The sequence below is a fragment of the Plasmodium brasilianum genome, chromosome 3, assembly GCF_023973825.1.
Source record: "Plasmodium brasilianum strain Bolivian I chromosome 3, whole genome shotgun sequence".
Lineage (NCBI taxonomy): Eukaryota > Apicomplexa > Aconoidasida > Haemosporida > Plasmodiidae > Plasmodium > Plasmodium brasilianum.
This window is the reverse complement of record NC_090116.1, coordinates 415,887-434,255: the sequence shown is the minus strand read 5'-3', so window position 1 is coordinate 434,255 and position 18,369 is coordinate 415,887. Positions and strand designations below refer to the sequence as shown.

Sequence of the window (18,369 nt, the reverse complement as noted above, 5' to 3'; positions counted from 1 at the left end):
TTTTTTTTTTATTTCTAGCTGTATTAATGTGTGGGTGTTCGATTGTATGTGTGTTTGTATGTATGTATGTATGTATGTGTGTATGTATGTATGTATGTATGTATGTATATATATATATATGTATATAAGTATTTTTATTTTATTTTTTAATATCTATTTCATTGTATTATTTTTAAAAAAGATAATATGTTTTTTGTTAATATTATAATTTATAAACTAAAATAACATTTGTTTATGTTTGTTCTTTTGCTTTTGGAAAAACATTAAGTTACATTAGCACTTTTAGTTGTGTCTATAATTCTCTCAACAATGAGCTTCGAGTAAACAAAAAAATAAATGTTAAAAAAAAGGAAGCATATATTAAGCTCGTTAAAAAAAGAGCAAAATAAATTAACTTACACATAAATTAAAAATATAAAATTTTATATTATTTATTCTTCTTAAACTCTTTATTTCTTTCAGTGAAGATTCTCCCTTTCTATATGAAAACTTAAAAAGTATGAAAACATTTTTTTTACAAATCTGTTCAAGCCGTTTATTCACACATTTTTGCTTTGTTATATAGGTATATTACAAGCCAGCCATAAGGTGTGCAAAATTTTAAAGTTCAAATGGGAAAGAAAAGCGAGTTAAAGTATCCATATATGCCCACATGTATATTTGTATACGTATGTATATATATATATATATATATATATATATATATATATATATGTATACTTATTTATAGGTACATGACAAAAGGAAAAAGTATGTTGACCATATCTTTGACTTGGCATTTCATAATTTACACCCCAAAAGAACTTCATACAAGGGAGAAGAAAAGTCAAATGAAATAAACTGTAACGGTTTAATAACTAGGATACATAATAATGAGAGTTATTATGAAAACGATGCATTAGCTACTTTGAATGAACCCTTTTCTGATATAGCTAATACTGAACAATGGCTTAAACCATTTAATAAGGATAACTTCTGTCTTAAAGAGAAATATAATAAAAACAGGTTCTGTTGCACAGAAAATTTTGGATGCTTCAAAGAACTTAAAAAAAATGATGACAGAACATTATTCATTAAAAATGTTAAGAGAAAATTCATTAATGACTTATGTGAGTATTATAATAAACTCAGAGTAAAATATTTTGATGAGAATTTGTTATTTGAAAACTCTACAACGGACGACAAAGTAAACTACATAGAAAAAAATAAAAACTAAAAAGGGGAGAAAGAACTTAAATAACAGAATTATAAGTATACAGAGTTATGAAATACGTCACGTAGAAATTATATTCTATATTATATATTTTTTTTTTTAAATTTATATACGGTAGTTATACATAGATGCATGTATATATATACGCATACACACATGTGTATATGTATATATATTAGAAATGACATCGTACATTAAATAGTTCTTATATCTGTTTAAATTATAAAAATTACCTAATAAGACATAAGGAGAGATAATATATTAATGTGCATATTTTACCCGTAAAAGTATTTATCCTATTTAAGAAAAAAATAAGACTCTATGAAATTGTCAATATGGTTACATATACATATACATCCATATGAATTAACATAAGAATTATTCAAAAATATTCTGTTCTTCCTAGGATTTTAAACTGAAGGAAAGTACTAGCGAAAATGAAGGCATTCCTAACAATAGAATGTCATGTAATTACTTGAAAAAAGACTATATATTAACCATACGGAAATTTTACTTTATCAAGCATTTATATAATTTGTGCACATACATCTATACATATGCATATATATATATACATACATATATAGGTTCCTCTGAAGACACGCCAGATAATCGCCACTCGGATATCAGCATTTTGAGGAAAAACAACTGTAAATTGAATGAGAAGAATAAAATTCAACAGTCTTTGTTTCATTTGGGGGAAAGAACTTATGCTCCTCCCTATTCAAATAATAAGAAATGTATTCCTGAAATTTTTAGTAATCAAGATAAAGAATACATATACGTAAGTGCAGATGTAAATCTCTCTGCAAAGAGAGAAAATAGATCAGCTTTTAAACTCATGAATGAAAATTCTAGAAATTATATAAAAACAGATAGAAAAGATAAATTTTTCAGAAATATGAAGAAGGAAATTCCAAATAAGCAATTTATAAATATTAAAAACAAAAATACATATTTTGATTCAAACAAGAAGAAAATACCCTTAGTATTAAGTTGTGAGAAAAAAGAAACAGATTTAAAACAAAAGACAAAAAATTATGGTAATCATAAAGAGCTTAATAAGGGTAATATACATATAGAAAAAGAAAAAAGAGTAAATAATATATCAAAAGAATTTAGTAGTGATTTAGATAATAGTAAGAACGAACATGTTATTTATGTTTCACCTAATAGTGACAATACTACCGTAAGTAGAACTAAGAAAGGTATGATAAAATATACTTCCGAATTATTCTACAATAGTGAACGATTTAACAGAACAAAGTTGAAATTGACGCATAATAAATCCTTTTTAGAGAGTCAACAAAATTTAAGTAAGTTGTGCAAGTTGAATGAGGTGAATAAGTCGAATAAGATAAATAGGTCTAATAAGATAAATAGGTCGAATAAGAATAATATCATTAAAAACTTAGATTTACCTGGACAAGGTGATAAACGAAAAATGGAGGCAGAAAATATAATTTTAAATAATTACCAGAGAAACCTAGAAAATAAAAGTAATAAAAGTTTTAAAGGTATACTTTACACTGTTAAGGAAAAGATTGATCTTGTCACTGACAGTGAAGGAAGTACTACATCCGTAAACGTACAGAAGAATAAAGCGAAGGAATACATAGTCAACAAATTAAATAAAGTAGAACTAGGAAATAAACTAACTCAAACAAATTTACACCGTGAAGACCATAATGATGATGATACACATACGTCTTGGGAAAGCCATAATAAGGATATCTTAAATTTTTCTAATAAAAATGAGAAAAAAAGTGAGTATGAAACAAAAAAGAAATTTTATAAATCTGCAGCAAGTGTTTCGCGGATAATAAAATGGTACAATAAAAAAATACCAAGTATGAATAAAATGACGCACGAAAGGAAACAATCATTTTCTAAAAAGAGACCAGATAAAAGGCAGAAGTGTAGGAAAAAAAAAGGAGGAACAAAACCAGACAATAGAAAATTAGGGAAAAAAGTAGTAGAAAAAAACAAAATGATAAATGAGAAAAAAAATTGGACAGAGTCATCATACGAAGCGGAAAAAAAAAAAATTCTCCTGTATGAAAAGCATAAATTTGAGAACAAACAATTAGACTATTACTTTGATATGAATAAGCCCAAAGGAGAAATAATAGAAAAGGGAAATTTCAAAAAAAAAACAAAAAAGAAGAAGGAAAACATATCAATGAAGAAGAAGAAAAAAAAGGACAGTTATCATTATATGCACGATGAAGATAACAATATGGAAACAAATAAATATGTGAGTCCAAGGTTTTCAAATATGGAAACCTTCTCAGTAATGTGTGTGGAAGAAAAAAGCGGAAGCAATGATATTGAAAAATTGAACTATGATAAAGATTACAAAAGTGGCAGAAAGGCATATACTAAGCTTCATACTAATGGTAGAAGTGAAAAGAACAGGGGAAAAAGAAGTTACGGAATTTTAAATATTTTCAAATCTTCTACAGATAGTATCCATATTAAGAGTAATAGCATATCACATGAAAAGATGAATTTGAATAACGAATGGAACGAAAAAGTGAAACAAAATGAAGAAGTTGTGTGGGGAAAAGCAGATCGTGAAAGCGGGGAAGACCGGAAAGGTAGTGAAATATACAGTCTTGAAAGAAGTGAGAAGAATTACGATAGAGATAGACATGTCAGTGAATGGAAGACAAGAAGAGCATGTAAAAATACTCTTGATATATATTCAAAGGAGAACATATATACTAATACGCAGTTTAGAAGAATTATTGAAAAGAGGAAAAGAAATGATATAAATGTAAATATCGAAGAAGGAACTACTAACAGTGATTACTATGATGATGATGATAATGATAGAGAAAAAAAAATAAAACCTAAAAACAGCAAAAATGGAAAAGGAAATTTTTATTATGGCATTGTTAATTATGAAAAATTGAGGAAAGAAAATACTAAAAGTAGGGGCAATATAGATAATGCAAAGAGTTATAGAACCATTTCTACAAATTCGTTATTGTATATGAATGAATATGACAAGGTAGCAGATGAACAGTACTACGGAGACGATGAGAGTTCGCACTTGAGTTCATCATCATCCGAGATTCATTATAGTAACAGAAGGGAAAGTTATATAAATTTCTACAGTAAAATGTATATAGGAAAATCAAGCGAAGAGCAATGTTGTGTGCAAAAGAACGAACAGTATTGTTATGACTATTCTAGTTATAGAGAAAAACATGAAGAAGGAAATTTTACAGCAATTGGTAATATTCCAAAAGAGAGCAGCATAATCAAAAGTAATGTTGTCTATTCGGATGATAATACAAAAGATTTAATAAGGAGTAATAACAAATTACATACAGATGTACTATTACATAATAAATTAGTACCTGGTGGTGTAGGGGGAACAAAAGTACTGATAAGCTCATCTTTAGAGAATAGTGTTCGAGATAATTTTACAAAAAGGGCTTTTATTATGCATGAAGAAATGTACAAAGTTTTGAAAAAGAAAAAGTACGATAATGAAATAGAAAACATATTAAAAATATTTTCTAAACATGTAAAGGCAAAAAGGACATACAACAAAAGTGACGATTATCTTGTTGTAAAAAAAAAAAAAAAAAGATCAAACAAACAAAATGTTAAAAAAAAAATACAAAAAATGGGTAGTAAAAAAAGGTGTAATAAAATAGAGAGAGAAGAACTGAAGACGCAAAATATAGACCTAACAAGTTATACGAAACCTATAAAAAAAATGGACAAAATTTATTTGGACAAAGCTCCAAAAAGCTTGCCTCTAACTATGTTAATAATAAGAAACTTTGAAGAAAATAAGGAAAAAGTAGATAAACATATAAAAGTAAGATATAAGGTCGAATTGACAACTAATATGAAGAGCACACTTAAATTAAAAGAATCAATTGAAAAGGAGAAACAGCTATTTTCAAGAATTGAGAAAATATATAATTTTTGTGATGTATACAAAGAAGAAACTAATGAAAAATATGATTACAATCTTGTAGATACATTTATTCCATTTCCAAATATGAAAAGATTTTCGAACAATCTTGAGCCATATAAAATGATAACATTTAATACAACAGCGGAGAAGGAGGGGAAAAAAAATGTCTCTTTCAATATAAGTAGAATTGTAAAGAATAATTGGGGTAAAAACACGCATAAGAACAAATTTACTCCATACAATAATAACAGCATTAGGGCAGTTAAGGAATTAGAAAAAAGAAATGTTTATACATTTGGAAAAAAATCGAATTTATTATCTAAACGTGATACCTATAATAAAGTGTGTAACGGAGGGGGAGGTAGTATAAAATTACCTACAAAAATGATAGTATTTTCAAAAAAGGGGGGAAAAAACACTGCTTTTTCCCCTTTAAGTAGGAAGAACACATTGAAGCATAATTTCAATAGAGATATGCTTTTATTAAATAGAAGAGAAGAACAATATGAAAATGGAACTAGTACATATGATGTAACTTCACCCTTGCCAAAACAAGCGTTAAAAGTAGATGATTTTACTTGTGAGAGTAAATATTTTGAAAAAAACAAATACTCTACAAATATCGAGCAATATAGTGTGGTAATAAGAAACTCTATGGAAAAAGAGAAGAAAAAGGAAGTATTTTTAAAAGAAACAAACAAATTAAAAAGTCCAAGAAGAGTGAAAAGCTCAACTGATATAAACATTTCCACTACAAAATTGTCGAATGACAAGAAGATAAATGAAAATTTTACCATAAAAAATGAAACGTTACCAAAAGTTAATGAAGTGTATATATGTAAGGGGAAAAGCACGAATAATATCCAAGACGAAATTATCCGTTACGGACAATTAAAAAACTCTTTAACGGCAGGTTTTAAAAAAATTAGCTCTAAGGGGAAAGAAAATATTAGCCATGTTATTAAAGGTCAAAACAGTGACAGCTATAGTTCATTGGACCCTTTTGAAAGTGAAAAGAGGAACAACAGAAATTACAAGGATGTTAAGAAAGGGGTGGAAGGAAAAAAAATAACAAGTTGTTTTGACAATGATAGAGTTGTTTCCATTGACGAAAGTGAAAACTTTATAAAGCACTACCGTGAGAGGGAAGAGACTACCCATGAGAGGGAAGAGACTACCCATGAGAGGGAAGAGACTACCCATGAGAGGGAAGAGACTACCCATGAGAGGGAAGAGACTACCCATGAGAGGGAAGAGACTACCCATGAGAGGGAAGAGACTACCCTTGAGAGGGACAAATCTACGCGTGAGGGTCTTCCTAAGGGTGAAGAGTTGCACAAGGAGAAGGACAAATATAAAACTAAAATATATCATAAAAAAAAAGATATTAATGGTAGCGTAAGTAATAACGACAGTAGTAACTGTAGTATGGATAAAAATAACAAACTGATCCCTGGAATAGTCGACAGCATTGTGCACGTTTCTGAAAGAAATGCTTTTAATAAAGTATATCCAGTAAATAAAGAAGAAATGAATGGCAATAAAACGGGGATATATTCTAAAATACTTTACGAAGAAGAAAATACAAGAAAAAGAGACAAAGATGGGAAAAACCTTACAGGAGAAAAAGCGAAAGTAGAGGGTATATATGAAAAATGTAAACTTAAGAAAGATACGATAAGAATATACCCAAATTGGCTTAATGAGGAAAATGAATATTTATATGAACGAGTTTCTCCTATTTTTGCAAAAGAATTCCATAAATTTTCGAAAGAAAATTTAAAAGAAAAAAAGAGAAGAAGAAAGGAGAAACGTATGTATAAAAAGGGAAAGTGCCTCAGCAGATTAAACAGTTTAAGCAGATTAAGCAGGTTAAGCAGATTAAACAGTTTAAGCAGATTAGGCAGGTTAAGCAGATTAGGCAGGTTAAGCAGATTAAACAGTTTAAGCAGATTAAGCAAGTTAAGCAGATTAAACAAATTAAACATGTCGTTTGCATCGAATTCAAAAGGGGAAGAAACCATTTTAGGGTGTTTGGCTAAAAAAGAGGGAAATAAGTATAATTTTGTAAGTAAGATTAGATATGATGATGGTCAAAAAAAGAGAAATATCACCCCTGATTTAATACAACATAGTAACAATATAAAGGATAGGGGAGAATGGGATAAAGGTATAGGGGGGTCTAATAAGACATATTCAATATTACACTTTACAGGGAAAGAGGAAGAAGAGAAAAAAGATAAAACTTTATTTTCTAAACCGATTGAGAGAGGGGGACAAGTTTATTCCAATCTAATGATAAAAGGTAGTTCTTTAAAAAACTGGCATGATAATGAAAGCATTTCCAAAAAAAAAAGGATCAAAAAGAAAGTAGAAACTTCACGTTCCCAAAATAAAACAGGTAACATCATGTTCAATAGTTTAAACAAAGAAAATATAAATGAAAAAAATATATCGGAACAGGTGAAGAAATTAAGTAAACAAGAGGGTTATACCAATGGGAGGGGGAGTGAAAAGGATTTTCACAATTTGAATGCCTCCTTTTTATATGGAAAAAAAACAGGCATAATAACAGATGTACCAATTTTAACAAGTAAAAAAAAGCTAAGAAAATATTCAAATTATGTTGATTTAAAAAGCTTAAATATATCTATGAGAACACTTGAATTTTTTGTGGAAAAGCAGTACCTTAAAAAGGATATTCCTAGCACAAAAATGCACAGTATCAAAGGGAGAAGAAGCAAATTAAGAGGGGAAATGAGCATAGGAAGAAGTAAGACAAGCGAGAAAACAAGCAGAGGAAGAAGAAAAAAAAAAGATTTTCCCCCTTCTACCAATTTACACATGTCATTTTTGAAAAAACAGGAAAACAGAAGAAAAATAAAAAAAATAAAAAAGAAATATGAAAAGAATAAAGAAAAGAAGCAAAAAAAGGAAGAAAGGGAAAAACTAGAAAAAATGGAAAAAAAGTACAATTTTGGCGAACTTACGGAAAAAGACCAGTTTTCAATTTTAAGTTACAATGAAAGTAGTGAAAACCAGTCCCATGTTACCCCAAAAATATTATATGACGCAAAAAAAAAAAAAAATAGTCGCATGGCTACTTTGGCTGCTACAACTTCTAATGCGGATGTTAATATTACCACTTGTGAGAAACATAATGGGGAAAAATTAAAATTTCCAAAAATTATAACAAAAAAAACAATAACCAGCTTTAATTTAAATGAGAAACATGCAAACGATTTTAATGAACAACCCATTCTAAATGAAAAAAAAGAAAAAATATTTAAATGGTCAAATAATGAAATAAAAAGTGACAGCTTTACTGACAAATTAAAAAAAATAATTCAAGTAAAGCGTACACTTTATTCAAGTAACAACAACATAATAGAATATTCTTACGAAGATTTAGAAAATTTACAAAATATGGAAAGTAAGGAGGAAGAAGTTAAAATGAACAATGAATCGACAAAAGAGGAGTTGATATCTGGCAAAAAAAAAAATGCAATCTTTACTGAAAGAAAAGACAGCATTTTTTCTAACAAAAGGAAGAATAAGGTGGTTGAACAGTTTTTAACCATCAAGATAAATATAATAACAGTATATCTACACTATTTTAATATAAAACGCGTGAATATGAAAGGAAATTTTAACATGAAGGTAACTATTTATTCTTCTAGTAATATGAAGACAATTGAAAATAATTGTAAGACTGACACCTTTCCATGTTACTTTACATCTCACACGAATGGAATTTGCTTAAGTTCTGATGCCTTCAAAAAGATCGACGTAAGTGTGTGCTCCTTTTTTCTCTTATAAAAGGGGAAAATGGGGAAAAAATGAAAAAGAAAAAATGAAAAGTGGAAAGAGAAAAGGGAAAAAGGAAAGACGAAAAAGGAATGACGAAAAAGGAAAGACGAAAAAGGAAAGACGAAAAAGGAAAGACGAAAAAGGAAAGACGAAAAAGGAAAGACGAAAAAGGACAAAGGCAATAATGTGCATGAAAAGCTGTTTTCGCTATCACATCAAAATTAGTGTTGACTTTTATGTAACTTGTCCCCTTTGGTTTATACTACCGCTTATATATAAGCAAATATGTAATTGCGTAAATACGTATATAAATTCATATATTCGTAAATGCATATTTGTGCACCCCCACATATATGCCCATTTATCCATGTTCTAACCTAACATCTCAATTAAAAAAAAAGTTCATAAAGCGCTTCAAAACTATTTTATTTTATTTTACTATATTTTATTTTTTGTATCCATTTTAGGCATTATGTGAAAATGATTCCAAGGAATACTTTAAATTGATTATTTCCTGTCGACGAGAAAGGGCTTTTTTAAAAAAGGAGTTAATAAGAATCTACAGCAGAACTTTCCAAGCCGTAATATATTAAGCTAAATGTTTACGAATTCATTTAAAAAAAAAAAGAAAAACATATGAGAACAAAAACTCTTTTTAGACATTTTACATACTGTCTCTAAATTGTTCACTGAGTGAAATGTACACATATGTATTTGAATAAAATACATTTTAATTATTTAATGTAGGCCTTTTATTTTTATTTTATTTTTTATTTACTAATTAATTTATTTATTTATTAATTTACTTATTAATTAATTTACTTATTAATTAATTTACTTATTAATTAATTTATTTATTTCCTGTTTCCTAAATTCTTTCCTTTTACAGCCTGTAGAATTGAAGGCATACAACTTAAGCCGAAATAAGAAATATGCATTCGAGACTAGCAGCTCAAATGATGAGCTCTACGAATTGAATGGTAACGCCTGTACAAATATGTGTGTACAAATGTACACGTGTAGATGCGTATGTACAAACATATATATATATATATATACATACATATATGCACTTTTTTAAAGAGGACGTTTTTCAATTAAACAAAATGCATTTTTCATTTTGCAGGTAATATTATAATGGGTACGCTCTAGCCGCATTTTCAGAATAAGGCTACTTGCATATATACATGTACATACATATATGTCTATATATATATATAAATGAGTCACTTCTTCCCTTTTAAACGTTTGCGTATAATGACGAAGCAAGTATATCATCTTAACGTTCTGAACTTTTCCTAAGTGAAATTAAAGTGTTTGATTTTTTTTGTACTTTCATATATGTGCATTATTGTTAGCGATTCTAAAACTTAAACAATTTTTTTGTATTATATAGGCTTGTTCTATTATTATTCGTTTTATTTTATTTTATTTCATTTTATTTCATTTCATTTTATTTCATTTCATTTTATTTCATTTCATTTCATTTCATTTTATTTCATTTCATTTTATTTCATTTCATTTCATTTCATTTCATTTTATTTCATTTCATTTTATTTCATTTCATTTTATTTATTTATTTTTTTTTTTTTGAGAACATATATTACCATAAATAACACGCTTAATTTTAAAAAAAGGAAATTATAATGAGGAGTGTGTTAATATGCTACATTATATTTATGATTTAGCCATTTAGCTATTTAGTTATTTAAGTATTTATCTATATACTTACCTATTTAAGGCGTTTGTTTGTACTGATGTTATTATATGGGTAGATATTTATTTGTATTTACCGATTTAGTGCACAAAAAGCGAGTTATTTTTAGCGTAATACGCTTCAAATGCTTGATGCAATTATACACTTCTGTTAATTTTTTTTACTTTGAAGAAGTGTATGTATTTATATATATACACACGCACGTATATATATATTTATATTTGAGTAGGTATACCAGTACTTTTCTTTCTTTTTTTTTTTTTTTCCATTGCTTGTACAAGGATTATTTTCGCAAGTTGAAAAGGCTAATGGTGCGTGAGTACTTACACATATAATCATACATATATACATGCATACATACGTATTTAAATGATTACACCTATTCATTAAAGTATACCTTTTTTTTACTCGAATTTATGTACTTACGAGTAGTAGCGCATTTGGCTTAGCGCTTTGCGTATGATAGTCCAAATGTAACACTAACTAATTTTAAAACAAAATGTAATTAAAAATTAATTATAAGAAAAAAAACAAAAAAAAAAAAAAAAAAAAGGTAAAACAAAGATGAATCTCTTCAAGTTAAGTAGCTGGAAAAATAGCTATTTTATGTATCACACAAAAAGAAATCATTTAAACTATAAATTATACCTGAAATTTAAACAGTGGGATTATTTGAAAAAAGAAATAATAAATTACTTCAACTCGAATAGTAAGATAAACACAGTTGTTGACTTAAAAGCGAGGCGTTGGGAAAAATTTAAGAAAAAAGAATTGATTCAAGTACATGGTTACGTACCTGCTATTATTTGGAAATATGGTATTGAAAAAAGAATTTGTATTGATCATAAATTAATTGATGAATACGCTTTTGAGGAGGACGATGGACACTTATCTTTGTGTAATTATGAAATAGTTAAATAAAAAAAAAGGTTTTGAAGATAATTCGTATTGTTAGATTTGTGCTTATATATATATATATATATATGTACTGTTTATATTTGAATGGGTATTTTAATATGTGAAACAAATGACTAATTTATGCAAGATTAATATAAATACATATATATAGATACGTAAAGTATGCACAAGTTTCTAGTGTTCATTCGTTATTAAAATTTCTTTTTTTTTTTTCTTCTTATTTTTCCTCATATTAGTATTTTCTGCAAGATTGTTTAGAATACATATCGAAGGGGATGTTATTGAATGTGTTGTGTCTCACGTTGAGGCAGATCCTCGTAAGTATAAAAAAGGGGAAAGGATTGTTTTCGTATAAAGTATTGTAATAATGATATTGTACATTATTAGTCTCATGTCTTATTCGTATCCCGAATTTTGATTTTGTTTCTTTTCTTATTTTTATTTGATATTATTTAATATCATCTGATTTAATTTGATTTGATCTTTTTCTTATTTTATTTTATTCTCTTTTTTTGAACAGTGGAAAAGCACATATACTTTTTAAAATTCGCAAGGGTGGTCGAGAATCAAGTAACCGAAATAAATATCCCCTGCAGCATCGTAGGTCTGATTGGATGTCCAGCATATATTAATGGTTATCATGTTCAGTTAGCACTAAATTACATAAAATGTAAAGTAATGGGAAATAACATTCCACCTCCATTTCAAATTGATGTTTCGAAGTTAACGTATAAGGAACCTTACAATTCGATCAAACTGAAGGACTTAATGGTAAGAGTGAGCACATGTATGTGTATATACATATATATATATACATATATATATACATATATATACATTTATGTGGATATGTACATATGCACTTATTCCTACATGATATGCAATGACCACATATATGCATTTAAACAAACAAATTCAAAAAGTAAATAAACAAAAAAAGAAAAAAAGAAAATACGCACTAATATGCTTTATAGCATTTATTACCAGAAAATGGGGACGTTATTTTTTCTGAGGATTACGACTTAAATGAAACAGAAGTCGTGTGGACATATGAACCTGGAAAGGTTAGATAAATGCAATAAAAATGTTGGAAGAAAGAACATATGCACTTATGTGTGTGTTTATGTACCTATGCCCATACATACATATGTACATATATGCACAGGTAAACATATTTTACAGCTCCATGTATGACAAAATTTATATTTTTCTAATACGTCTTTCCTTACAGATTCCCGAAACACCCTTACCAGATGATTACATTGATCCAAATTTTGTGAACAGAAAAGGGAAAAGGATTCAACTAACATACAAAGACTACTGGCCAAAGCAATAATCATTAGCTTTTTTTTATTTTATTTTTTTTTTTTTTATGACTCATATTTAGATGTAATTTATTTCAAAAAAACTATTATCGAACTACATTTAAGGCACTTTCTATTTTTCAAAATTACGCCTGCAAAAAAAAAAAAAAAAAAAAAAAAAAAAAAAAAAAAAAAAAAATTTTCCTCCTTATATGATGTTGGATAAATGATAATATTTTGTCTATGTACTTACGTATATATATGTGTGTATATGTAATGCGTGCATATACGTATGTTTGTACAGTCGACAAGATTACCCATGTTATTTTTGTTCCCACAAATGGTGCAAAGAATAAAAAATTTGTTAACACTTCTCTCAGACTTTAATTTAGAAATTTGTTTTTCCAGGGTTACAATTAAATCGTGTAAGGTTTTCATCTTTCGAAAGGGGGAAAATAAATATACGTACACATGCATGTATGTGTATCACCTTGGAGGTGTGCATATGTATGTACGCATGTACACATGAAGCATAAAAATAACGAAAGGGTAATTATATCGATAAGTAACGAGTACATGATTATACGGAAGTAGTTACGAAGAGATAAAGAAAATTTTTTATTTTATTTCCTACTTGCTCTTCGTATTTTTTATGTATATTTGTCTCCTCCTCCTAAGAAAAATGGGAGCGGTAAAAAAACGAATTAGATCAATGAGTTGAATGGATTGAATGAGGTTAGTAAGGTGAATGGGATCATATTATAATCTCAAAATTGAATACATCAGGCATTTCCGCGAAATGTCTGCAATGATTTATTATATGGTTATGCAAAAAGAAATATTTTCTTTTTATTTTTAAGAAAAACGTCAAATTAGTAGCATTACCTTATATATTTCTATCTGCTGATTTAGCTTTTTTATTTCGTCTACTTTTGTATAGACTTCTCCTTCTAACTGCTCTCGAATCTGCTCAGAAAAAAAGAAAAGAAAAGAAATAAATAAAGCAAAACAAAAAAGAATAAAGCAAAACAAAACATAATAAAATAAAAGCACTTGCCTGTTTATGCAGCAAGGTTCGCGCGTATTCCTACGCACGTACCCGCGCACACATATACATATGTACACACACATACACCCACGTTGTAACTTATTAATGGTACGTGAAATAAAAGGACGAAGAAGTACCTGCACGTTTTTTTTGATTTCCCCATTCAAATTATTTATCTTTATGCAAGAACAAATATACGCTTCTATCAGCTGCTTTTCTCTAATATTTAAATATTTCTTTTCACAATTATTAGATATGATAAATTTTAAAATTTTCTCTGCGTACAATTGTACATCGTTCACAATGACTTCTTCATTATCTATTTCTCTTTTGAGGGACAAGGAATTCGTTAAAAATTCATTTTTTATGGTTAGCTCTTTATTTGTTACTACTGTGCTTTTGAACTCTCTTAAGACCTGTAAAAAGGGTAGAAGGTATAAAAGTGGGAAAGGCATGTATCCATGATACACAGGATTGTAATAAGGCACAATGCAAATGCAGTGTATTATGAACTCCGGAGGTAGTAAACATGCATAAGCGCGCATATAAGGGCCCATAATTTTCTTTTTTCCTTTCTTTTTTTCTTTCTTTTTTCCTTTCTTTTTTCCTTTCTTTTTTCCTTTCTTTTTTCCTTTCTTTTTTTCTTTCTTTTTTCCTTTCTTTTTTTCTTCTTTTCTACATTCGTTTCTAACCTGTTCATTTATTCTTCTCAACCTCTTGATGGTTTTCTTTTTTTTTAGAAGCATTTTATTTAATTCTATATAATTTTTTTTATAAATTTCTACGTGTCTAAAACTAGTTTCTAGCGAGTTGTATGGAATAACGTTTACCTTAGCATATGCATAATTAATTTTTTCTAAAAACTCACTTTGTTTTTTATATAACATGCATCTATTAAATCTACTATATGATAACAATGAGACAAGAGGTAGTTGTAATTTTCCTATATCAAAATTTTCGATAGCCTTAATAAATGAATTGGTCAGATCTTGTATGTATGTAATTAATTTGTAATTTTCAATATTTACGTTATCTGCTCCTTTAATTTCACACATACGAAAAGATATATATGATTTTAAAAAGTTAAAAGAATAACATATATCTTCTAATAATACTTTAAATTTTTTTAATAAAAAGAAAATAATCTTGTTATTCTTTTCTGTGTAATTTTGTAGGTGTTCAAATTTAGAGAGGAATTTTCTTTCTCTTTCGCATAGCAGTTTCTTGAAGTTTACGTTATTATGCGCAAACGTTCTACCACTGTTACTGCTGCTAATAGTGTTGTTACTACTTATATTACCTTTACGGATATTATTACTAATGTTTTCTAAGCCATCATAATTTTCTTCTTCACTGCTCCAGTTATTAGCATACACGTCATTGTAACTTGCTTCAATGCAGTACATCCCTCTGTCCGTTTTATTCATATCTATGCTTTTTTTACTAATAATTTTTCTTTTTTTAAAATATTCAACCATTATTTTGTCGTTATTATATGGACATACAGACAAAACACAAGCAAATATATTTATCGTTTTTAAGATAACATTTTTCAAACATCTTAATTCTATGATAACATTTTTTAGCTCAAACATTTTACTCTCAATATTTGTGGGATATATATATTCTTCTACGCACAGATAAATATTTACCTTTATGAAAATTTTCTTTAATTTGGCCGCTATGTTGAGCAGCACGTCCTGCAGACAAAAGAGAACCGGTTCGTGTGAGAGTGCGCACAGGTATAAATACATGTATAAGAATAAATGTGTATATGTGTGTATGCGTATGTGTGTGTACGTATATATATTTATATTCCTGCCAAGAAACGAATAGCTAACTCGAATTACCTTAATATGCTCAATGTCCTCTTTGTTATGCCATGCCTCCTCGAAATTTGCTAACAAATTTATCGCTTCCTCTAGGAAGATTACTTCCTTTAAATGAAAAAAAAAAAAAAAAAAAAAAAACAGACATGTAGGAGTTAAGAAGCACACGGATAAAAGCAAATATGAACGTATTCATTGGGTATACACATGTACATAAATGTATATATGTTCACACACATGCGTATACATGTATATAAATGTGCATATACAAATACAGGTACACATAACTTTAACACATTCGTAGAAAGAAAAAGAAAAAGAAATTACAGTTTGAGAAATTTTTTTCAAGTCTATAAATTTATAATAATCTATTTGATCACCCATTTGTTCTTTTTCTAATTTTTGATAAATGCTATTTAGATGTTTGTCTTGAAAAGTAAAAAGTTCTTTACAGGCAACTAGGTATTCACTAAAACGTTGTATTATATTTAAAATGTAATTCTTAAAATACTTCATATTTTCATCAATTTTGTTCTGTGTAAAATACAGTGGAAAAGAAGTCATACATCATTTAAAAAAGTTTTAGGGGAGTGTACACTAAATGCGTACACATATATATATATATATATATATATATATATATATATATATATATATATATACACGCACATGCCCACAATTACACACTCATACACACATGGACGTTACCTGTATGTAGTAACCCCTGTGATCGTACTTTTCACAGAAGGGGATTTGATTAAAATTAACTTTGTACCTTGGGTAATACTTATTTTTTAACGTTTTACAGACTTGTTCAATTTTAATTATGTGTGTATTTTTTTTTTCTATAATTTCGTTAAAATGTATTTTATTTATTTCTATTTGTTTCTTTATTTCATCATTCTCGCTTTCCATCTTAATCCTATTCTTATTAGAGCTGCTAATTATGTCGTTCAAGTTTTCGATCGTTCTTTCTCTGTCCTGTGGTGCAGCAATACAACGACGTGAAGCATGGCAATAAGATAAATTTACTTTACGCATGTTTATATATACACACGTATATATAATTGCACGTATATATAATTGCACGTATATATAATTGCATATGTACATGTATTCATAAATAATTGAAGCGTAGAAATATATTCAATATGTAAACGTAAAATTAACGTAATAACATGTGAAGCAAAATAATATATAAAAGTATATATATGTATATATACATATATATATTTATTTATTTAACGCTTAGTTTTTCCTTGTGATTGTTCTTAAATAACTCTAGCTCCTTTTCTAATTTATCCTTCTGGTTCTGTAAATCATCAATTTCCTTGTGCAAAGTTTCTGAACAAAGGGCAGGAAGAAAAACTCGTTAATAAGGTGTCGTCTTAGGTACATATTTCTTATAATTAATTTGTAAAATGAAGCAAATAAATGCACTCAAATGTATGCCCACGGAAAGTCAGATATATAAATATATATATGTATGTATGCATACGCTTTTTTACATGTACCATTTTCCTTTATCTTAATTCCGAGCTCCTCAAATGCTACTGAATCCTGAACATTTTCTCTCGAGCTTTTTGTTAATAACATCAAATTTCTCCATCCTGAGTTACTTTTTTTCTACACAAAAAGGACAAGAAAAAAAAAAAAAAAAATACAAAATACAAAATACAAAATAGTATTGCTTTAATACATTCCTTAAGGTCAACTATACTTATACGTTATAGCATTTACGGATAGAAATGAGAAAAAAAAAGAAAAAAAAAAATCCAGCTTTTTTGCTTTATATTAATTTCTTCCCATACTTGCTCTTCCAACAAGTTCGTTAAATGTACTATTTTATCTGAAAGTTCATTGTTGTCATTCAATAAATTATTATTCTTATCTAGTATTATATTAATTTTATTCTTCTGTTCGTCATTATTTTTTTCTAAATGCTTAATGTCCTTTTTATATTCCACTATGGCTTTTTTAAGAATGTCTACATCGGCATAAATAGAAAATTGGGAAAATGTTTGGTTGAAATAAAAAATATTAATAATATATTATAGTACAATGTAATAAAATAAAGTGCAATACAACACAGCGCAATGCAATATTCTGTAAGACAAAACATCCTAAATGTTGTTACCATTTTGTTTTTTTATCTCTTTGTATTTTTCTTTAATGAACTTGTATTTGTCTTCTATGTTCATTTTAATTATATTGAACAACAAAAAAAAAAAAAATTAAAAATTAAAAGGCAAAAAAAGGATAGTTTTTAGCTGTGAACATGGAATGCTAAAAAGGAGAAGATATATATATATATAAATTATATATGTATAAAGATGATTATTAAAAAGTGCAATATTCGCAAGAATGCTTAAAAATGTATGGAGATTATAAACAAAAAAAAAAAAAAAAAAAAAAGAGGAAAAATTTAGAATTTCACAAGAATGTACCAAATGGAAAATAAAAAATTGAAAGCATTAAATTATTATTATTAAAAATAAAAAAATAAAAAAAAGATATATAACATGTATACAAAACATGTACATAAAACATGTACATAAAACATGTATACAAAACATGTACATAAAACATG

At 27.7% G+C, this 18,369-nt stretch overlaps 3 protein-coding genes across 3 annotated transcripts; 2 read left to right on the top strand and 1 right to left on the bottom strand.

Moving 5' to 3' along the window:
* Positions 1-611: 611 nt before the first annotated feature.
* Positions 612-10,115, top strand: MKS88_000886 (uncharacterized protein; the record flags this gene model as incomplete). Its single annotated transcript, XM_067219528.1, has 7 exons — positions 612-634; positions 802-1,186; positions 1,620-1,680; positions 1,813-8,942; positions 9,431-9,544; positions 9,853-9,943; positions 10,090-10,115. 7 exons carry the CDS (start codon positions 612-614, stop codon positions 10,113-10,115), a joined length of 7,830 nt encoding a protein of 2,609 aa, XP_067075254.1.
* A 1,129-nt stretch (positions 10,116-11,244) lies between these two features.
* Positions 11,245-12,934, top strand: MKS88_000885 (ribosomal protein L25; the record flags this gene model as incomplete). Its single annotated transcript, XM_067219527.1, has 5 exons — positions 11,245-11,578; positions 11,835-11,915; positions 12,203-12,369; positions 12,573-12,662; positions 12,830-12,934. 5 exons carry the CDS (start codon positions 11,245-11,247, stop codon positions 12,932-12,934), a joined length of 777 nt encoding a protein of 258 aa, XP_067075253.1.
* Positions 12,935-12,992: 58 nt separating this feature from the next.
* Positions 12,993-17,980, bottom strand: MKS88_000884 (KLRAQ domain-containing protein; the record flags this gene model as incomplete). Its single annotated transcript, XM_067219526.1, has 13 exons — positions 12,993-13,054; positions 13,220-13,340; positions 13,537-13,575; positions 13,788-13,868; positions 14,088-14,366; positions 14,643-15,650; positions 15,801-15,887; positions 16,107-16,313; positions 16,488-16,760; positions 17,026-17,123; positions 17,294-17,405; positions 17,591-17,766; positions 17,917-17,980. The coding sequence occupies 13 exons, from the start codon at positions 17,978-17,980 to the stop codon at positions 12,993-12,995; spliced, it is 2,607 nt and encodes an 868-aa protein (XP_067075252.1).
* Between the last annotated feature and the right edge of the window lie 389 nt (positions 17,981-18,369).